This window comes from Lipotes vexillifer, unplaced genomic scaffold (genome assembly GCF_000442215.2).
Source record: "Lipotes vexillifer unplaced genomic scaffold, Lipotes_vexillifer_v1.1 scaffold90, whole genome shotgun sequence".
Classification (NCBI taxonomy): domain Eukaryota; kingdom Metazoa; phylum Chordata; class Mammalia; order Artiodactyla; family Lipotidae; genus Lipotes; species Lipotes vexillifer.
The window spans coordinates 3945844-3970238 of record NW_006782310.1 but is presented as its reverse complement, the minus strand read 5'-3'; the positions used below and the strand labels follow the sequence as shown (position 1 = coordinate 3970238).

General features: G+C 38.4%; 1 protein-coding gene across 3 annotated transcripts in view; it reads right to left on the bottom strand.

Annotated features, from left to right (window-relative positions):
• MAPRE2 (microtubule associated protein RP/EB family member 2) overlaps positions 1 to 24395 on the bottom strand; it is a 162935-nt gene that overhangs the window by 36467 nt on the left and 102073 nt on the right. For all 3 annotated transcript variants that reach the window (XM_007455197.1, XM_007455196.1, XM_007455198.1), the window contains 2 exons: positions 3549 to 3694; positions 479 to 692 (listed from right to left, as the gene is read on the bottom strand). In XM_007455197.1, the coding sequence (XP_007455259.1) occupies positions 479 to 692; positions 3549 to 3694 (360 nt within the window). The remainder of the gene's footprint in view (positions 1 to 478; positions 693 to 3548; positions 3695 to 24395) is intronic.

The following is a 24395-nucleotide window of genomic DNA, read 5'->3' as shown; positions in this document are numbered from 1 at the left end:
GTTGCATTCTTACAGAATTAAGGCTGTTGACTTAACAAGTGTGAACAATGGTGTTCAGGATGGAAACACATGGTTTCTGAGGATTTCATCGTTTAACTCTCCAGTATCACAGCTGATGTTTATAATAATGACCCTCATTGGACAAGAACACATTCTGCTTGGTAAAGTCTGTCTTCTAGGCAAGAATGTTTGTAATGTGTTTTAGAAAGATTTTTCTCTAAAATAGTTAAAACGTTTTTTAAAGTTCTAGGTATTTATCCTCAGTGACTTCACTTTGGGATGAAGTTGGCTAAGTGAGGTCTTGCTGAATGTTGCCACATAGAAATTGGCACTGCCCACACAGGAGACAGGATGGATATTTCATGAATTTCCTCTGAAGGATTAGAGATGATGATCCATGTTTAAAAGTGTGAGTCGGTTCACAGTACGGCGCAGGAGGGCCTGTGAAAGTGACTCTAGGATTTCATTGTTACGGTACCTGCTGTCGGGGAGTTTGCATGGTGAGACTTCTTGGGCAGGTTGAAGATCTGTTCGCCGGGGTCGGGAGGAGGAATTGCATCTTGCCCTTGTCGTGCTTCTACGGGGTCATACTCCTTGCCATCGTAGTTAGCATCATAGAACTTCTTAAACCACTGAATAAAATCCAGGTTGTCCTGGAAACGCCCTTTCACGAGCTTTTCCACTGGAATTACCTGCAATATAAAATCACCTGGTGAGTCACGACCCTCAGCCTTGTTTGTATTGAATACAACTGAAGTGTTCCCTAAATATAACCTTACATCTGCAATTCATGTCTGCTGGCCTCTCCCCCAGTGTCTTAGCCAGTGGTACTCCAGAATTCATACAATTTTTCATTATATTAAAGAAAAATTAAAATGTTGTAGTTGGTTCTCCTGGAATATTTAATACATCTGAACAAACCATACGAAACAAGGAATACCCTGAGCTGTCAAGAGGGGCTGATCCTCTTCGTTGAATGTTTATTGCCAAAGCATATCCCCCCCAAAACATGGGTCTGGGATGTTGTGCTGTTTCCAGGTTGAAAGGTTTTCCTTATTTCTTTGTAACACTTGGTCTAGCTGTGTTGGAATAAGCTCTTAAAAGGACTGTAGCTATTAGAGAGTACGAATGAATAAGACTCAAGTCAATGAAAACTCACACTAATCTAACGGTTCCTATGAAACAAAATGAGCTTTCATGGAGTTCTTTACAATGTAGAGAGACAAGCATAAAATAAAAACAACTAACCACAATACAGGGCTCAGTAATTCATGGGTTACACTGGAGCACAGTTAATGTGCCATGGGGGTACATGTCTTAAACAGGTTTCTTTTTGTATTTTGTAACTATCTTATCAAGACTGGGTGTAAATTAAGTGTTTTTAAAGGGTAGCCTAAAGAGCCAATCAGTATTCCCTTTCGAGGTCTTTTCATTGTACTATTTTCATGTTTTCTGACTTGTAAGTTTTGTTTATGCTGGTATTGTGATTGTTTTCGAAAGTACCTTCTTGGAGCATAAGGCCCTTTAATTAACATGCTACTATATTTTGCTTTCTGCCAAACGTGAACATTTATAAACAGTTTTAGACGATGATGATGCATTAGCCATTCAAAGCAGGCACTTACTTCTGTTGACTTAACTTAGCAATTCCTATCAAAATGAAAGTTCCGGGGTCATAAGTTCAAAATCTGAGGTGGCGAGGAAATATTTGTACATGTGCTTTCCACATGCTGTCACAGGCTATGACAAACATGAACAGGGATCACTGTCTCTATACCAGGATCTTTGGGTAGAATCATAGCATATTAGGCTAGAGAGGCCAACAAAGGTCATAAAGGTCAGCATTCCTCCAGTACAAGAATTTTATCTTCAAATTTCTTTTTTTCTTTTTTTGGGCCACACCACAGCTTGCAGGATCCTAGTTCCCTGACACAGGATTGAACCTGTGCCCTCGGCAGTGAAAGCTGGGAGTCCTAACCACTGGTCTGCCAGGGAATTCCCTATCTTCAAATTTCTTAACAATGGCTGACCCACTCTCTTGAGTGTACACTTCTACGGAGATATGGAGTCCCCAACTTTGTTACATAGCAAGTTCCGTCAATAAACCTATGAATGGGTGTTTCTTTTCTTTTTGATCTAGAAGCATGTATAGAAAAATGATACAGAAGTGTACAGAGAAGTGATGCTAATAAGGAAGAAGAATCTATATAACTCTGGTTTTGAATAAATACAGAAGGAGCTAATTGGAAATTAACCACAGCAAAGGGTATCAAGTTGAAAAGGAGTCAAAAAATTAAAATGTTAAAGAGGATATATGTTTTGCAATAAAAATTGTGAGAAAATGAGAAGCCAAAATTTTCTTAATATTTTGATAAGAATGCTTTGATTTAGGAAGATATTAATTGCATAAATTAAAAAATATATACAGTTCAGCAAACTTTTCTTTCCTTTTTAAACTCTATCTCTTATAACCCAAAATTTAAATTTTTTTTTTTTGTTTATTTTGCGGTACGCGGGCCTCTCACTGCTGTGGCCTCTCCCGTTGCGGAGCACAGGCTCCGGACGCGCAGGCTCAGTGGCCATGGCTCACGAGCCCAGCCGTTCCGCGGCACGTGGGATCTTCCCGGACCGGGGCACGAACCCATGTCCCTTGCATCGGCAGGCGGACTCTCAACCACTGCGCCACCAGGGAAGCCCCAAAATTTAAATTTTTATTTCCATAGCCTATTTATTGCTACTATCTATGAAAAGAAAACTTTCTATTTCTCCCCTGCTGTTTCTTCTCTTTTCCCTTATTCAAAATTCATTTCTTTCCAACCTATTCTCTCCAAGAGCTATATCCTAAATAAAGACTATGAACGTAATATGTATCTGAATAGCAGAAAACATGCAGAGCCTGAATGCGCTTCAGCAATAGTCCTCTATGGGGGAAAAAGGACTCTAGTCTAACTTCATTTGTATCACTCTAGAATAAAATTATGAAGTTCAAAGTGGGTGAAAGAATATATTATGGACATTGAGTGAGAATCTGAGTGTATATACTGGACACTTTAATGTGCAGTCCTCGCTTTAATTTCATAACCACAGGGAAGGGGGTTTTAGTCCCATTTTACAGATGGGTAAACTCAGACTCAAATAATTTAAATAACTTGCTCAAGTCATGGTGCTGGGATTCAAACCCGTGCCATTTCTACCGTACTATGCTATTTTTTTAAAGAAACAAAACACGCAAAGAACCACAGTGGCATCTGGCAAACATAAAAATTTCTCATCTGCAATGCTAATACAGAATAACAACATTTCAGCATTCATAATTTCTGTTAGCATTTTTAGTCTAATGGCTACAAGTTTAGAAATCTCCTCAAATAAAAACCTCATGCAAATATGGGAAATGAGGGTTGGTGCTTTATGCTCAGTACAGGACCCAACCTACTGTAGTGATGTCAAGATATATCCCATTGACACATTTTTGGATTTTTGCATCTCTGCATAAAAACCATTTTAAGCAAAGACAATGCATTTTATGGAGGTACAAGTGTGTCTCCTACCTTATCAACATTCATTCGCTTAAACGATGCTTGCAGAAGCTTAAAATTGTGAATGTACTCATGTTCCAACTTCGCTTGAAATTTTACTTTCTTCAAACTAATGCAGCCAGGAAAGAGCATGTCCATGAACTGGCAGTAGGCTGCTCCTGGAAAGAGACAAGAAAAGGACCAGTGTGAGTCTGACTGTACCACCTGCGACTGAGGGCTGCTGGGCAGGAGGGAGCCGGGAGCCCAGAGCCCTCAGCCCTCCTGCCGTGTGTGCTCCTCTCCTCATTGCACCCACATCTCCTCATCCACCAGGGGAGGGTGCTGGTGGGCAGGGACGTGCCTTGATGCAGCTCCTGCCACTTCCCCATCCCTAACCACTGTGGTACCGACGCTGTTCACCAGAGCATCACCAGATTCCACAAACAGTGAACAGAACTTCATTCTTCAACACCAAGGAAATGTATGAACAACTTCTTAGCTTCTATCAGAAAAAAAAGGAACATATTTTTCCTTCCATCTAGCTGCTACTAGCTCCAAACCATTAAAATACATAAGAGAAAAATAGCAGAAAATTTCAACATGAGCAACTACATGAAATATGGAGCTCAAAAAAATATGCATACGCCGCCCAAGCTGTTTTATGTCCACCCTGCAAAATGACTGAGGTGAAACCGTTTAACTAAGCCAACTAATACCAAAAACAGTTGTATACCAATTTAATTTCAGTCCAGAGCAATGAGGTTCCTATATTAACATGAAGGATGGAGACATGGAGACTCTGAAACTTACAGAAGTTCAGAGTCATGCTATTTATGACTGAGAAATAAAAATAACAGACATGTTCAATGAGTTCCCTGAGGAAACAGTCATAGAAAAAAAGATATTAGTAAGTCTTTCATATATATATATATATATATATATATATATATATATATATACACATATATATATATATATAAATTTTATGCAGAACTCTTAGATCATAACAATATCAACTAGAAAATCCCAGGAAGATCATACATATTGACTCATAAAGGCTAAAGGAATTTAGAAAAAGAAATTCCAAGCCAGAATGATTATTTTTCTTTTACAAGTAGGAAAAGCAATTGAGTGGTGAGAATGGGAACAAATGGCCATTTCTGTGTTCTCTTTCTTTCTCTGCTTCTCCAGCTCTGTGTCAATGATATGCCTTTCTGAACATAAAGGCCGCTCCTCCATCCTTCGGTATCAAGGTTTCTGCGAGAAGCCTTTCATTCTGTTTGGGCGACTCACCTGTACACAGGAAGAGCCCACTTGGTCTCTTATGTCAAACAGATGTTGAGTATCCTTTTCTGAGCTAGGAATCCCAGAAAAGAGGGAACCAGATATTAAGAATCTAAGGGCTGCTACAACAGGAAATGGTGGGGCAACTCATTATTTGTAGGTAAGAGTATGAAGTGATGAAATATAGGCCACAATAAACATTACCTCCAGAATCCTTACATCTGTGATGCTTCCTTTAGATGCCAATACCCTAAGTACAAACTGGTACTTTTGTAGTCAAGCAGATGGGTTCTCTTAAAAACAAGACAAAATAAAACAAACCCAAACAAAAAACACTGGAGGAGGTGAGAGAAGCATCATAATCTTGGGGGGCATTCTTACAGTCATCATCCAATTATTCAGGTCCTCCTTTTGAAGTGCCACCAGATGGAGCCAATACCAAAAGCCATTCAACATGATTTTTATAGAGATGGGGGTGTCTATACACAAGTGTCTCATTACCTGCTCTTTAAAGGGGTATTTTCACTTTTGTAGTGGTTAGCATAAAATTTACTTATGGAGACACCGGTATCTATGTGTTTGTACAAACCCAGCAAAGCAAATCACCTTCCAAATTTAAAAAGCAATAACAGCTTTTGAAACAAACAAAAAAACCCCACCAAACTTGAATCCAGAGTGTGAAGGAAGAAATGAAAAATCATCTCTGGTCTCATCATCCAGAGAAAACCACTGTTAATATTCTGGCACATAACATTTTATTTTTTAAAAAATTTAACAGACCATGGTTCCCTTTCTGGATCATTAAATATTCGCTACTGACATTTTTAATGGCCTTCTGATTTTTATATCATGCTTAGCAACTTTCCCAAGCCAAGATTACATAAATATTCATGTGTATTTTCTTTAAGTACTTTTATGGTCTCAAGTTTCACATTTACATTCTGAATAGACGTGGAATTTATTTTGGCCTATGATATAAAGGACGATTCTAATTTTAGTTATTCCAAATGTTAGTGGAAATTTTTGGCTCCCCAGCATTTGGACACCTTCCTATCTGACTTGATGCACCAGGGCCCTGCCTCTCACCACAGTACCGAAGGTGGGCAGATATCCCTTTCCCAACACCCAAGGTAAGATGCAGGCCTGTGACTTAGGCTCTGCCTTTGGATGCTCTTGCCCGGGTCTCAGAGTCTTAAGGGAGTGAGTGAAACATGCAGGGATCATTAGAATTTGGCCATGGTGGCAGCAGTGGGATCTAGCAGATGCTTCAGCAGCACAGCAGCATCCTAACCATCCTAGTCCAGTGGCTCAAGGGAGGATCTATTCCTAGTTTCTTCGCATCTTCTGGATGCCGTCACCTTTTGAGCTTGGTTCCCCACTGACTGTGAGAGCTGCCCAATATGATTTCTGTAAATCTATCTCTGCTTAAACTTGCCAGAATTATTTTCTGCTATTTTCAACCAAAATTGCTGACTGATAAAGTTAGCTAGGTGTTGAACACCATAATTTCACAGATAATCTATACTTTTCCCACTGAGGAATCACTAATTTTACTCTCTCTATGACTTTCCAAATACATGCATTTAAAGTGTCTTCAAGGTTTTTTTTTTGGGCGGGGGCAGGTCCTGTCCCCATGATAGTTTCACACTCCTCATTATTTAAATACATATATAATATGTACTACTATCTGTAGAATAATTCCTCCTCTGCTTTTTCTCAAAATTTTCTTAAATTCTGTCATGCATTCGTTCTTTCCATTATAATTTTGAATTATAATGGCATGAAGAAACTAGATCTTCATTCATGGCATGAAGAAACGAGATCTTAAAAATTTAGTAATTTATTGAGATAGCCTCATCCACCAGAGGGCAGACAGCAGAAGCAAGAACTACAATCCAGTAGCCTGTGGAAAGAAAACCACATTGACAGAAAGACAGACAAAATGAAAAGACGGAGGGTTACGTACCAGATGAAGGAACAAGATAAAACCCCAGAAAAACAATTAAATGAAGTGGAGATAAACAACCTTACAGAAAAATAATTCAGAATAATGATAGTAAAGATGATCCAGGACCTAGGGAAATGAATGGAGGCAAAGATCGAGAAAATGAAAGAAAGGTTTAACAAAGACCTAGAAGAATTAAAGAACAAACAAGTAGAGATGATCAATACAATAACTGAAATGAAAGATACACTAGAAGGAATCAATAGCAGAATAACTGAGGCAGAAGAATGGATAAGTGTCCTGGAAGACAGAATGGTGGAATACACTGCCACAGAACAGAAAAAGGAAAAATAATGAAAAGAAATGAAGACAGCCTAAGAGACCTCTGGGACAATATTAAATGCACCAACATTCACATTATAGGAGTCCCAGAAGGAGAAGAGAGAGAGAAAGGACCAGAGAAAATACATGAAGAGATGATAGTTGAAAACATCACTAACAAGGGAAAGGAAATAGCCACCCAAGTCCAGGAAGTGCAGAGTCCCGGGCAGGATAAAGCCAAGGAGAAATACAACGAGACACATAGTAATCAAATTGACAAAAATTAAAGAAAAATTATTAAAAGCAACAAGGGGAAAACAACAAATAACATACAAGGGAACTCCCATAACGTTAACAGCTGATTTCTCAGCAGAAATTCTGCAAGCCAGAAGGGAGTGGCATGATACATTTAAAGTGATGAAAGGGAAGAACCTACAACCAAGATTACTCTACCCAGCAAGGATCTCATTCAGGTTCAACAGAGAAATCAAAAGCTTTACAGACAAGCAAAAGATAAGAGAATTCAGCACCACCAAACCAGCTCCACAACAAATGCTAAAGGAACTTCTCTAAGCGGGAAACACAAGAGAAGAAAAGGACCTACAAAAACTAACCCAAAACATTTAAGAAAATGGTAGCAGGAATATACATATCGATAATTATCTTAAATGTGAATGAATTAAATGCTCCAACAAAAAGACACAGGCTCACTGAATGGATACAAAAACAAAACCCATATATATGCTGTCTATAAGACACCCACTTCGGACCTAGGGACAGATACAGACTGAAAGTGAGGTGATGGAAAAGATATTCCATGCAAATAGAAATCAAAAGAAAGCTGGAGTAGCAATACTCATATCAGATAAAATAGACTTTAAAATAAAGAATGTTACAAGAGACAAGGAAGGACACTACTAATGATCAAAGGATCAATTCAAGAAGAGGATATAACAATTATAAATATATCTGCACCCCACATAGGAGCACCTCAATACATAAGGCAACTGCTAACAGCTAGAAAAGAGGAAACAGACAGTAACACAATAATAGTGGGGGACTTTAACACCTCACTTACACCAACAGACAGATAATTCAGACAGAAAATTAATAAGGAAACACAAGCTTTAAATGACACAATGGACCAGATAGATTTAACTGATATTTATAGGACATTCCATCCAAAAATAGCAGATTACACTTTCTTCTCAGGTGCACTTGTAACATTCTCCAGGAGAATGTACACACATCTTGGGTCACAAATCAAGCCTCAGTAAACTGAAATCATATCAAGTATCTTTTCTGACCACAGCACTATGAGGTTAGAAATCAATTACAGGGAAAAATGACATAAAAAACACAAACACATGGAGGCTAAACAATACGTTACTAAATAACCAAGAGATCACTAAAGAAATCAAAGAGGAAATAAAAACATACCTAGAGACAAATGACAATGAAAACACGATGACCCAAAGCCTAAGGGATGCAGCAAAAGCAGTTCTAAGAGGGAAGTTTATAGCAATACAATCCTACCTCAAGAAACAAGGAAAATCTCAAATAAACAATCTAACCTTACACCTAAAGGAACTAGAGAAAGAAGAACAAACAAAACCCAAAGTTAGTAGAAGGAAAGAATCATAAAGATCAGAGCGGAAATAAATGAAATAGAAACAAAGAAAACAATAGCAAAGATCAATAAAACTAAAAGCTGGTTCTTTGAGAAGATAAACAAAATTGATAAACTTTTAGCCAGACTCATCAAGAAAAAGAGGGAGAGGACTCAAATCAATAAAATTAGAAAAGAAAAAGGAGAAGTTACAACAGACACCGCAGAAATACAAAGCATCATAAGAGACTACTACAAGCAACACTAAGCCAATAAAATGGACAACCTGGAAGACATGAACAAATTCTTAGAAAGGTATAACCTTCCAAGACTGAACCAGGAAGAAACAGAAAACATGAACAGACCAATCACAAGTAATGAAATTGAAACCATGATTAAAAATCTTCCAACAAACAAAACTCCAGTACCAGATGGCTCCACAGGTGAATTCTATCCAACATTTAAAGAAGAGCTAACACCCATCCTTCTCAAACTCTTCCAAAAAACTGCAGAGGCAGGAACACTCCCAAACTCATTCTACAAGGTCACCCTGATACCAAAACCGGACAAAGATACTACAAAAAAAGAAAATTACAGACCAATATCACTGATGAATATAGACGCAAAAATTCTCAACAAAATACCAGCAAACAGAGTCCAAATACACATTAAAAGGATCATACACCATGAATAAGTGGGGTTTATCCCAGGAATGCAAGGATTCTTCAATATACGCAAATCAATCAATGTGATACACCATATTAACAAATTGAAGGAGAAAAACCATATGATCATCTCAGTAGATGCAGAAAAAGCTTTTGACAAAATTCAACACCTATTTATGATAATAACTCTCCAGAAAGTTGGCACAGAGGGAACCTACCTCAACATAATCAAGGCCATATATGACAAACCCACAGCAAACATCATTCTCAATGGTGAAAAACTGAAAGCATTTCCTCTAAGATCAGGAAAAGACAAGGATGTCCACTCTCACCGCTATTATTCAACATAGTTTTGGAAGTCCTAGCCACAGCAATCAGAGAAGAAAAAGAAATAAAAGGAATCCAAAGTGGAAAAGAAGAAGTAAAACTGTCACCGTTTGCAGAAGACATGATACTATACATAGAGAATCCTAAAGATGCCACCAGAAAACTACTAGAGCTAATCAATGAATTTGGTAAAGTTGCAGGATACAAAATTAATGCACAGAAATCTCTTGCATTCCTATACACTAACAACAAAAGATCAGAAAGAGAAATTAAGGAAACAATCCCATTCACCACTGCAACAAAAAGAATACCTAGGAATAAAAAAAATACCTAGGAATAAACCCACCTAAGGAGGTAAAAGACCTCTACTCAGAAAACTATAAGACACTGATGAAAGAAATCAAAGATGACACAAAGAGATGGAGAGACATATACCATGGTCTTGGACTGGAAGAATCAATATTGTGAAAATGACTCTACTACCCAAAGCAATCTACAGATTCAATGCAACCCCTTATCAAATTACCAATGGCATTTTTTTACAGAAGTAGAAAAAGAAATCTTAAAATTTGTATGGAGACATAAAAGACCCTGAATAGCCAAAGCAGTCTTGAGGGGAAAAAACAGAGCTGGAGGAATCAGACTCCATGACTTCAGACTATATTACAAAACTATAGTAATCAAGACAATATGGTACTGGCAGAGAAACAGAAATATAGATCAATGGAACAGGATAGAAAGCTCAGAATAAACTCATGCACATATGGTCACCTTATCTTTGATAAAAGAGGCAAGAATATACAATGGAGAAAAGACAGCTTCTTCAATAAGTAGTGCTGGAAAAACTGGACAGCTACATGTAAAAGAATTAAATCAGAACACTCCCTAACACCATACACAAAAATAAACTCAAAATGGATTCAAGACCTAAATGTAAGACCGGACCCTATAAAACTCTTAGAGGAAAACATAGGAAGAACACACTTTGACATAAATCACAGCAAGATCTCTTTTGACCCACCTACTAGACTAATGGAAATAAAAACAAAAATAAACAAATGGGACCTAATGAAACTTAAAAGCTTTTGCACAGCAAAGGAAACTATAAACAAGATGAAAAGACAATGCTCAGAATGGGAGAAAATACTTGCAAATGAATCAACAGACAAAGGATTAATCTCCAAAGTATATAAACAGCTCAGGCAGCTCAATATTAAAAAAACAAACAATGCAATCAATAAATGGGCAGAAGATCTACACAGACATTTCTCAAAAGAAGACATACAGATGGCCAAGAGGCACATGAAAAGATGCTCAACATCACTAATTATTAGAGAAATGCATATCCAAACTACCTCACAGCATCACCTCACAGCAGTTAGAATGGGCATCATAGAAAATCTACAAACAACAAATGCTGGAGAGGGTGTGGAGAAAAGGGAACCCTCTTGCACTGTTGGTGGGAATGTAAATTGATAATAGCCATTATGGAGAACAGTATGGAGGTTCCTCAAAAAACTAAGAATAGAATTATCGAATGACCCAGCAATCCCACTACTGGGCATATATCCTGAGAAAACCATAATTTAAAAAGACACATGCACCCCAATGTTCATTGCAGCTCTATTTACAATAGCCAGGTCATGGAAGCAACCTAAATGCCCATCAACAGACGAGTGGATAAAGATGTGGTACATATATACAATGGAATATTACTCAGCCATGAAAAGGAATGAAATGGGGTCATTTGCAGAGATGTGGGTGGACCTAGAGACTGTCATACAGAGTGAAGTAAGTCAGAAAGAGAAAAAGAAATATCGTATATTAACACATATATGTGAAATCTAGAAAAATGGTACAGATGAACCAGTTTACAAGGCAGAAATAGAGACAGAGATGTAGAGAACAAATGTATGGACACCAAGTGGGGGAAAGCAGGGCCGGTGGGGGGTGGTGGGATGAATTGGGAGGTTGGGATTGACATATATACACTAATATGTATAAAATAGATAACTAATAAGAACCTGCTGTATAAAAAAATAAATTCAAAAAAATTTTAGTCATTTATTATGTAATGATAGAGGTTTATTGAAATATAATTCATATACCATAAAGTTCAATCTTCTAAAGTTTATAATTCAGTAGTTTTTAATATATTCACAGAATCATGCACCTATCACCACTCTCTAATTCCAGAAGATTCTCATTAGCCCCCCCCTCCCCAAACAAACCCCATACATATTAGCAGCCACTCTTGATTCTCTCCTCCCACCAGACCCTGGTAACCACTAATCTATTTTCTGTCTCTACAGATTTACTTATTTTGGCCATTTCATATAAATGCAGTCATAAAATACGTGGCCTTTGTGTCTAGTTTCACTCACTTAGCAAAATCTTTCCCAGGTTCTTCCATGTTGTGGCACATATCAGAACGTCATATTCCTTTTTATGGCTGAATAATATTCCATCGTATGAATGTAACACATTTTATTGATTGAATCATCAGTTGACGAACATTTGAGTTGTTTTCACTCTGGGGCTATTATTAGCAATGCTGCTCTAAACATTCATGCAGATGATTTTGTGTGAACCTTATTTTCAATTCTCTTGGGATACACCTAGGAGTGGAAAATGGTACCACTGTGTTTTAACATTTTGAGGAACTGTCAGACTGTTTTCCAAAGCAGGTGCTCCATTTCACACTCCCACCAGCAACATATGAGGGTTCAAGTTTCTCCAGATCTTCACCAACACTTGTGTTTTTGATTCTAGCCATCCTAGTGTGTGTAAATTTTGATTTGATTTCCCTAATGGCTAATGATGTTGAACACCTTTTTCATATGCTCTTTTACCATTTGTATATCTTCTTTGGAGAAATGTTTATGCAAATCCTTTGCCCATTTTTTTTTTTTTTTTTTGGATGTTGGGGGTAGGAGTTTATTAATTTATTGGTGCTCCGCAGGCCTCTCACTGCTGTGGCCTCTCCCGTTGCGGAGCACAGGCTCCGGACGCGCAGGCTCAGCCACTCCGGGGCATGTGGGATCTTCCCGGACCGGGGCACGAACCCGCGTCCCCTGCACCGGCAGGCGGACTCTCAACCACTGCGCCACCAGGGGAGCCCTCCTTTGCCCATTTTTAAAGTGGGTTAAATGCCTTTTTGTTGGTGAGTTATTAAGAGTTCTTTCTACATTTCGGATACAGGTCGCTTATCAGATATCTGATTTGCAAATATCTTCTCCTGTTCTGTGGATTGTCTTTTTCTTGACGGTATCCTTTGAAGCACAAAACTTTTTCATTTTGATGAAAAATGTATCCATTTTTTCTTTTGTTACTTGGCTTTTGTCACATCTAAGAAACCACTGCTTAATCCAAATGCATAATGATTTCACTTACATTTCTTCTAAAAGTTGTATAGTTTAGTTCTTACATTAAGGTCAATGATCCATTTTCAGTTATTTCTTCTATATGGTGTGAGGTTTGGATCCAAACTTCATTATTTTGCATGTGACCATTCAGTTATCCCAGCACCATTTAATTATCTTGGCACTCTTGTTAAAATCAATTAATTATAAATATATGGGTTTATTTCTGGACTCTCAGTTCTATTCCATCTATACACCTATCCTTGGGCCAGTAACACTGTCTTGATTACTGCAGGTCTGTAGTCAGTTTTGAAATCAAAAGTAGAAGTCCTGGAACTTTGTTCTTCCATTTGAAGATTGTTTCAGCTATTCTGGGTCCCACGAATTTACCTATTAATCTCAGAATCAGCTTGTCAATTTGTGTAAAAAGGTAGTTGACTACGTCTGCATCTCTATTCCTGCCCTGCAAATAGGTTCATCTGTACCATTTTTCTAGATCCAACATGGACACGGGGTGGGAGGGAAGGGACGAATGGGATGAATTGGGAGATGGGAATTGACATATATACACTACCATGTGTAAAACAGATAGCTAGTGGGAACCTGCGGTACAGCACAGGGAGCTCAGCTTGCTGCTCTGTGGTGACCTAGATGGCTGGGATGGGGGGTGGGGTGGGAGGGAGGTCCAAGAAGGAGGGGATATATGTATACATATAGCTGATTCACTTTGTTGTACAGCAGACACTAACACAACATTGTAAAGCAACTATACCCCAATTAAAAAAATAAAAAGAAAGAAAAACAGAATGTTCTTTGTGGGGGAAAAAAAAAGTACGTGAGATTTTTGACAGGGACTGAATTGAATCTAGAGATTAATCTCGGGAGTACTGCCATCTTAACAACATAAAGTTTTCCAATCCACGAACATGAGATATCTTTCCACTTAAGTTCCTTCAATGATATTTTGAAGTTTTTAGTATGTAAGTCTTATACTTCTTTGTTAAATTTATTCCTATTGTATTCTCTTTAATGCTACTTTAAGTGGAATTGTACTCTTAATTTTATTTTTGGATAGTTAATTAATGTTAATAAGGTTGATTTTGGGGTACTGATCTTGTATCCACCAACCCTGCTTAACTGACTTATTAGTCATAATAGTTTTTTGTTGGTTCCTTAGGATTTCTACATACAAGGTCATGGCTCTGTAAACAGAGATAGTTTTACTTCTATCTTTCTAAGCTGAATGCCTCATTTCTTTTTCTTGCCCAATTGCCCTGGCCAGAACCTCTAGTAAAATGTTGAATAGAAGTGCCAGGAGTGGACATCCTGTCCCGTTCCTTGTCTTAGCGGGGAAGCATCTATTCACTGCTAAGTATGATAATAGCTATAGGTTTTTCATAGATAGCATTATTATCACACTGAGGAAGTTTCCTTCTATTCCTAGTTTTAGTGCTTTAATCATGAAAGGGTATTGAATTTTGTCAAATGCTTCTTTAAATATCCACTGAGAGTATCATATGGCTTTTGTCCTTTATTCTATTAATATGGTGTATAACACTGATTGCTTTTCATATGTTAAGACAACCTTGCATTAATCCTATCTGATCATGGTGCATAATCCTTTTTATATGTTGCTGGATTTATTCTGCTAGTATTTTGTTGAGGATTTTTATGTCTATATTCATAAGAGATACTGGTCTATAGTTTTCTTGTGATGTCTTTGTTTGTTTGTTTGTTTTTGGCCACTCTGTGCCACATGTGGGATCTTAGTTCCCCAACCAGGGATCGAACCCATGCCACCTGCATTGGAAGCACGGAGTCTTAACCACCGGACCGCCAGGGAAGTCCCTGATTTTGTTATCAGGGTAATATTGGCCTCACAGAATGAGCTGTAAAGTGTTCCCCTCTCTTGTACTTTTTGGAAGAGTTTTTAAAGGATTGGTGTTAGTTTTTCTTTAAATATTTGGTAGAATTCACCATTAAGTTATTTGGGCCTGGGCTTTTCTTTGTGGAAATTTGTATTGCAATTACTAATTCAATCTCTTGCTTTATAGGTCTATTCAGAATTTCTATTTAAGTAGTTTATGTCTTTCTAGGTATTTATCCATTTCATCTAGATTACTGAAAATTATTGATTTTTAAACACTTCTATTGTTACAGAGTTATTACTCATGAGTTCTAATAAATTTTCAGTTATGTCTCTGGTTTTCTAGGGCGAAATCAATGCAGAAAGTAATGCCTTTGTTATACCATATATACATGTATATGGTATACAAAAAATATGTACCAACTACCTTTTCAACCACCATGGAGATAATAAAAATGGTTTCCTTCTTTGATTAACATGATCAGTCATCATCATTGATTTCCTAATGTTGAATCATCTTTGCATTCCTGGACTAAGTCCTACCTGGTAATGCTTACAAAGTCTTCATTACAGTGCTGGTTTAGATTTGCAAACTCATAAGTGAGATTGTGTGCAACATTTATTGTGTGCTTTTGTCTTATTTTCTTATAGTTCTTTTAAGTTTAAAAAATAAATATAAAATATGGGAGGGACTTCCCTGATGGTGCAGTGGTTGGGAATCCGCCTGCCAATGCAGGGAACACAGGTTCGAGCCCTGGTCCGGGAAGATCCCACATGCCGCGGAGCAACTAAGCCCATGTGCCACAACTACTGAGCCTGCACTCTAGAGTCCGCGAGCCACAACTACTGAGCCTGCATGCCACAACTGCTGAAGCCCACGCGCCTAGAGCCTGTGCTCCACAACAAGAAAAGCCACCACAATGAGAAGCCCACACACCGCAATGAAGAGTAGCCCCCACTCACCACAACTAGAGAAAGCCTGCACGCAGCAACGAAGACCCAACGCAGCCAAAAATACATAAATAAGTAAATAAATAAATAAATTTTAAAAAATTAAATAAAAACTTGAGTGCTAAAGTTAAAAAATTTTTTGATTAGAAGCCTAACTGCACAACTTGCTACCTGTATGTCCTGGGCTTTTCATACCTTCCCTATGCATTTCAGAGCCCCATGAGCATCAAATAAGCTGACTAATTTTTTCAATAAACAATGAAGAAAGGGTGGATCACATTAAGATTTCCAGTAAATGGTATGTTATATGATCATTTAGGTATAATATCGTATGTCATTTTCTAGAGTCAAAGGAGCTTCTGAGAATTTTTAAGAATTATCTTATTGACTTTGTGAACTATGCTAAAGATTTCTTGCTACTGCCTCTGGTTATGTCCATTTGGGTATTTTCAACTTCCATTCCTCAAATACCTAGTGCTTAAAGAGACATCAGGAAAAGGATACCTTGACATTAATTTTTGCTACTAAGAACATCATCAGTGGTTCTTGTGGAGCAGGAAACCACACTCAGGCATAACTTGAACAAGGCTGCCACGTTCTGATTCCCATCAAAGGTTGACCCGCCACCTCTTCTCTGGATCACATCTCCCCTCCCGTTTTCGTTGATGTCACTCCTGCAACTATCCTCACTCTCACTTGCAATGTCAATTTCTTTCCATATGGACTGTTCTTAACATGTGCAAACATGCTCTAGTATCATGTGACTTTGACAAAATAAGATAAAAAAACTTCCTTAACTCCACATGATCCATTAGCTATTATGCTATTTATCTCCTCCTATACACAGCAAAACTTGACAAAATTGTCTATTTCCATTGTTTCATCTACCATTCAAATCAATTCTGTTGTCTTCCAATCTTACCCTGTTCTGGTCAAGGCCATCAATAGCTTCTCTGTTACTGAATCTAACAGTCACTTTTCTTTCTTCATCCAACTCAACCTCTGAATAGTATTTGGCTCTGGTGACCACTCCCTCCTTGAAATTCTGTATTTTATTCCTTAATTAGACAAAATGGGTACCAACTAACTTGAAAATTCAGGAATCACTGCCATTGTCCTGAAAGTCTAACCAGCCACAAATTAGAATGTTCCTCATTGAGAGGTGTAGAGATTTTGGGGTCATTTCCTTAATATCGCAATAATGTGGGCCTACATTTTACACAGATCCCGCTTTCATCAAATTATGCCAAGGCTGCCATTATTCATGTACTGCCCCTTGCTAAGGATTCCACAGTGGTTACTGTGAAACCACCACAAAATCCAAACTCCTTCCCTGGCCTGCAGTGTCCTGTGACCAGGCCTCTGTCCACCCCTCCCTGGAAGCTCCTTTCACACTGGCTTCCTTGTTACTCCATGTTCTTGCTATTCAGATCAAGGCTTAGACGTCACTTCCTCAGAGAGGTCCTTCCTGACCGTGCCATCTGAAGTCACCCTCCAGTTACGCTACCACCTCATCTAGTTTCATGTCTGGTATTTTACTGTTAACTCATATGTTGGTTTGTGGTTTACTGTCCCCCCGCCCCCGCACTGGAATGTAAGTTTCAAGAGAGTCTGCACTTTAATCGGTCTTGGTCCCCTCTGTATCCAAGCCTTTACTGCAGTACCTGCCATAGTGTGGGCTTCAATAAACATCCGGTTAATGAATGGAGGTCTACAGGTTGTGTAGCAGTTGAACCACAACAAGGGATGGTAAATGATAAAATTCTAATGTTACCAAAGTCCCAAATATGAGGTATTACTGGAAGAGTTGCTACATATTCTTTTAAAAATTGATGGGGTATAAATACATTAAAAACAGAACAAAATGAAACAAACAAATGAAAACCTAACCAAAGCAAGAGCCACTCTGGAAATCAGTCTTCAGTAAAGTGAAAAATAAGCTTCAAAAGGCAAAATATTAGATATCACACCAAAGTAAAAGCATTCCAAATTGTAGGATGTTGTGTTCACCAAGAGATTAATTATGATGGGCTATGCTCTAAGCCTATCAGCTCAAGGTGCTACTGCAGTTATGAAGGTCAACAAGATTCTGGAAATAATCAGGATATAAGTAGAAAGAGTGAAAAGATTCTGTCTTTGTACAGTGCCATGCTATGCCTGTGCCTATAGTCCTAAGGATGGTTTCAGTTGTTATATATCAAAAGTGACATAATGGAGCTGAAAAACTTGGGGATAGGAATCCAAAAGGAACAGTTGGGGCACTGTATAAAGGCAGAACTCAAAAATGAATATCCAGACTCAAAAGATTTGAGGATGTATGATTTCAATGTATGAAATCATGAAAAGCATGAGAAGACAAATAATCTCATTTTTACCAGATCCCAGGACCTCAGTAGAAGAATATCAGGATAAACTGACATTTTTAAAAGGAAAATTTCAGATAACAAAAGGGAAAGGAAATATTACTTTATAAGTTTATGGACTGCATTATGCTAAGAAATATAAGAAATGAAAACACCTACATTTGTATAAAATCTATTAAAGCTTTCATATCTATTTTAAACATTCTGAACCCCACAGAGATAAGTATTTTTAATTGTCATCATCCTATTTTAGAGACTTGGGAACAGGCTCAGAAAGTCATTCAGCTAACAAAAGTTAACAAAAGTAGAATTTACACTCTGTTCTGAACTCCAGTTAAAAATTGTTTTTCTTCGGGGCTTCCCTGGTGGCGCAGTGGTTGGGAATCTGCCTGCCAATGCAGGGGACACAGGTTCGAGCCCTGGTCTGGGAAGATCCCACATGCCATGGAGCAACTGGGCCCGTGAGCCACAATTACTGAGCCTGCACGTCTGGAGCCTGTGCTCCGCAACAACAGAGGCCGCGATAGTGAGAGGCCTGCGCACCGCGATGAAGAGTGACCCCCACTTGCCACAACTAGAGAAAGCCCTCGCACAGAAACGAAGACCCAACACAGCCATAAATAAATAAATAAATAAATAAATAAATACATTGTGTATTATTAAAAAAAAAAAAAATTGTTTTTCTTCTTCTCTATGCTGCTTCTAGGAATTATAAAATTTTAGGGTTCAAAGAGAGTTTAGAAAATTTGCTAGATTATAATTTTATAAGGAGTCACAAAGGAAACTGCAAGAGAACATATGAACCTTTCAGACTGACAGGAGGAGTGTCAGCCATATGTTTCCTCCTCATAGAACAATCCTGGGCTAGACAGATAGCTCATTAAATATAAATATAAATATAAATATAAATATAAATATAAATATAATAAGCACATCCTTTCTCAATAATGTATTACTATTCACTTTGTTGTACACCTGTAACTAATACAACATTGTAAGTCAACTCTACTCCAATAAAAATTAAAATAAATAAATAAATAACATTCTATATTCCTTGAAAACAAAATATATTACTGCTGTCAAGTTTTCACAGTACTCTCCCAGAAATGGGACACAATCTGTGGAGAAGATATCAAGCTATTTTGGGTTTAGCCACGAACCGCAACTCAAATTGCTCATATGATTTTCTCCCAGGCCAGGCAGCCCTTATACAGAAAAGCCTATGTCACTGAGGTCTTCAGTTTCTACTTTTCTACAATCTTACTTGGTATCGATGAAGGGTCAGAAGAAAAGAACGACGTCTATTCACTGGACACATGTATGCCATTATACCTTTAATTACAGAAATCACTACGGGCAAACAACTTTTTAAAAAGCTTATTCTCTCAAACTAGTATCAGTGAGGACCAGGGAGGGAGCGGGAAGGATAGAGAACCAGACTGTCGGAACTTGGATCTAAGCCTCAATCATCTTGAACGGACTGTGACATGTCATCGCACCCTTCTAAGCCAACAGTATTTCTAGCTGCAAAATGTCTGGTCTGGACAGATCTCTAAGCTCTAAAATTAGATGATTCTCTAATTCAAAGTCCATCACCAACTTGTCTTTTAAGGGATACTTGATATTTCTGCTAATTAGGACACAACAGTGTCTTTCATCCTCCCATGACTAAGACTTTTGCCAGCGCGCCTGCTTGCAGCCATCACCGTCCTTTGCCACAGTTGCTGTAGGAGCCAGGAGTACACAGCTGCACCTGGAGGGATGCTCCCAGGGGCACCCAGTCATGCCCTTCCCAGATTATATCTTCCAGGTACTCCTCTTTGAGCTCTCGATATTGATACACTCAGCAACATAACCATATTTTCTGTCATCTTCAGCAGCTGACTATTAAATATCTTTTCTGTTAGAATATTGTTTTGACACAATAATCACAAAATCATTCCAGCTCTGTTTTCGCATTAAGCCCCGTCTTTCCTGGAACTGATCTCACTGCAGAACTGCATATGTTACCAAAGCCCAAACCTCAGGCTGAAGGCAGTATTTCCCTTTGGGAAATCAGGGCTTCCTAACGAGGAAAGTGAGGCTGCAAAACACAGGGTTACGTATTTCCAACACATCAGCAGAAATCGCTCTACCTACACAAACAAGAAGGCTTGAAGAGCTTAATGGCAACTGTGAGATAATAATGCTTTGAAACATTAACATTTTAAAGGAATTTAAAATCCCAAACTTCAAGTGCATTTTTCTAATACAACAAAAATATGCTGAAATTGGTAGTAGCTCTGTGCTGTTTTCATAGGCATCTTTCACATTCCTGGCATGAACGGCAGCTTCGTAGCTTCAGTTACCACAGTATTATTTAACTCTGTGAAAGTGAACTTAGAACACTGTCTACTTCAGCTGCCCCAAGTCACGAATGCAAAAATAAAGATCTGCAGTTCAGAAACATGGTTTCAACTGAGCTTGTTGCCGGGAATTCCCACGGTCCTCAACTGAGCTTCCTATTTCTTCTCACTGCTTGGAGTTATGTCAGAAACTTTTAATTCAAATTTTAAATGAGTCTCAAAGACAAATAGCTTGCAAACCAATTCCTTGAAGAGGAAAAGGAGTTAGAACCAGCAGGAAGATTTCAACTCCCGCAGACGTAGACACAGAAGGCTTTCTGTGGCTTGTGCCGAGTGCTGAAAGCGTGCTATCCGTGCCCTTCTCCACACTCAGAGGAAGCTGTCAAAGGACATTTTCATCACCTTTCTTTTACAGAAAAAGAAATAAGCCAGCAATCATTATTCCGGCAGATGGATTTTTAAGAGTATCAGCAGATATATCAAAAATCCTTGTTAAACCATGTGGTTGGGCTTTCATCTGATACATGCCCTCAAGTTTTACTGATTCATATGATATCAAACCTTTTTCAGAATCTTATACGGCTGCAGCAAATTGCAGTTAAAGATACCAGTGTTCCCTGTTCACAACCTGCCTTCAAAACCCAGGAGTACTTTTTAAAAAGTAAAGTTACCTTTAAATCAGATTTTTATTAAGAAACTTGCAGAACAATGTTAAAAGTGACACCTTCCATAGAGATAATCGATCAGATATTAAGATCAATGTACTGAGTTGATTTAGTGCTTCATCAAAAAACCATGGAAGAATGAAGACTGTTTTCCTCTATCTTTCAATAGGAAATTTCAATGTAGTAAAAATCTACATACCAAATAGCCCTTGATTAAGATTTAGGTACCAATATTTTTATTTAAAAAGTAAATTTTAGAGAAATAATTAGATTATAACAGATAGAAATACATAATACTCAGAACAGAGCTGGTACTTTAAGAGTGGTATTTGTGAAAATAATTTTCATAGAAATTAACTGCAACTCTGTGTTGAAAACTGGAATGCAAAGCACGCTAAAGTCTAACTGGACTGTTTACAGTTGTTTTATTCAACGAAATCATAATTACCCTGTAACTTATCATCTTGCATTTGAGTGCCTTAGGGAAAAATATAAAACTCCAAATCTGCCTATGGATGCAGACAAAGATTCAGTCAATTGAAACAAGAAAGAAATGGCAGGCGAAGAATCATCGTATTGGTTTGAAAGATTTCTTTTTAGCTGCTAATCGACGACCCAGAGCTGGGTGTTTGGTTTCACTTCTAGTTTCTAACACCAGTGATTTCCTTTGGGGTAACGTGCTCATCAAATTTTACCAAAACAAGCTGCCTGACATATGCAGCTTCGTACCATAAGATCTGGCTTCTACGTGGGAATCATGAATGAAGGAAGGGGGAGAGGCACCTGGAGCGCAGGCAGGAATGGTGTGCAGGACAAAATGTCACTGGCTCCCAGGGAGTCTGATACTGAAACTGGCAGCGAGACATACCAAAGGCTGAAGGCCTAGAACAGAGCTGAAGTTAGAATTTGGCATTCCAGACAGAGAAGGACAAGGAGGCACCGAAAAGCCTTTATTACACATGAAAAACAAGGAAGAAAGGTACATATTAAACCCATTCTGAAGGGGTCAGTTTTCTTATTAGGGTCATCAAAATAGACAGTTCTGTAAAGCTGTAGTGTCAGAGGATATAAACAGTTTCTCTGTGTCTCCATTCAGGTATTTTCACACATTTGTTTGTATTACCTCCTCTACTGTAATGGACAAAAAGTTTTTTCTTTAAGTACTGAAATTACATGTGTGACTATGTAAAAATGCAAGATTTAAATTAAGAAAAGCTTGAGGAGAAGTTAAGAATCTGAAAAGATAGATTTCCTATCTAATTTCTGTGGTTACAGGCTAAAGAAATGCCCATCTGTAGGTGGCACAGAGGGATGTCACTTTGTTTATTAATCAATGAAAAACCAATAAGCCAACAACTATTTATTGAGGAATATGATTTTACTCTTAAAGGGCCAAGGAATTTAGTTTTGAGAGACCAGAGAAACACACATGGAAAAACTAACAAAAGTACAAAACAACTCCAAGTGTTAACCTATGAGACACAGAAATACTAAAGGAGTTAGTTCAAAAATTCTGCCCAATAAACTCCCCCAAAAGAGTAATCAATATTAACAAATGAAGTCAAGTCAAACTTGCATGGTCATTACCAGTCCTCAAGGACCTTGACCTCTAATGTTGAGGTTACAGGTACTCAATGACCTTAAGACTTTAAGAGGGAGCACACAATGTTTGTTGAAGGAATGGGCTGGAAGGTGGCATTGGAGATGGTCCTCAAAGGAGGCATTCCAAGCAAAAATGGGGAATTACAACATCTGATGAAAGATGAGTTTGGGCAAATGCAGGCTATGGGTAGGGGAGTCATGGGGGTCAATGCTAGAAAGATGGTTGCAGCCAGACTGTTCAAGGCTTTAAAAGCAGCATCTTTTTTTTTTTTTTTCCTGGGGTACGTGGGCCTCTCACTGTGTGGCCTCTCCCGTTGTGGGGCACAGGCTCCGGACGCGCAGGCTCAGCGGCCGTGGCTCACGGGCCCAGCCGCTCCACAGCATGTGGGATCTTCCCAGACTGGGGCGTGAACCCGTGTCCCCTGCATCGGCAGGCGGACTCTCAACCACTGCGCCACCAGGGAAGCCCAAAAGCAGCATCTTAATTTAATTTGGTAGGCAGTGGGGAACCAATGCTTATTTCTTGGCACAAGTATCTTTAGAGAAGAGTCCTAAATTGTGCCATTTTTAAGCTCCAATTGTAAGAACGTATCTATTTTAGGGACAAATGAGATTACAGATAAGTAAACTAAAGCTGTCCATCAGCAGATGAATGGATATAGAAAATGTGGTACACACACACACACACACACACATATACACACACTGGAATATTACTCAGCCATAAAAAAAGAATGAAATAATGCCATTTGCAGTAACATGGATGGACCTAGAGATTATCATACTAAGGGAAGTCACAAAGATAAATATCATATGATATCACTTATATGTGGAATCTAAAATATGACACAAATGAACTTATTTATGAAACAGAAACAGACTCACAGACATAGAGAACAGACTTGTGGCTGCCAAGGGGGAGGGAAGGATTGGGAGTTTGGGATTAGCAGAGGCAAACTATTATATATAGGATGGATAAACAAGGTCCTACTGTATAGCACAGGGAACTATATTCAACATCCTGTGATAAACCATAATGGAAAAGAATATGAAAAAGAATATATATAACTGAATCACTTCATTGTACAGCAGAAATTAACAGAACACTGTAAGTCAACTATACTTCAATAAAGTTTTTAAAAAAAGTCCCTAAAGGTTATAAACTTTTCCCAATTTTTCAGGGAATTTCTACTGAATCATTGCTCATATCATTCTATCAACAGTTCTATATGCAGGCCACTATGTGAACTCTGGGTATCATAGCTGATGAAGAGGCTTCTAGTATAGTGGAAGATGCAGTGGTGTGAACAGACCAGCATAAACCCGCAGTCCATTTCTACACTATGGACCACTCGCTCAGGTTGCCTTTTGAACGGCTGAAGTCACTGTCCCTGGGACTGAGAGCTGCAGGGTTCTTCCCAGATCAAAGCCATTTCACCTGCTTTCCAAGGCTTGCAGGTGAGGATTTCTTCTCTACTGCCACTCCCCATCACATCCAGTCTACCGGCTCTCACCAATACCAGTCCCAATACCAATACCAATACCATCCCCTATTTTCCAGAGGTAAGCACTCT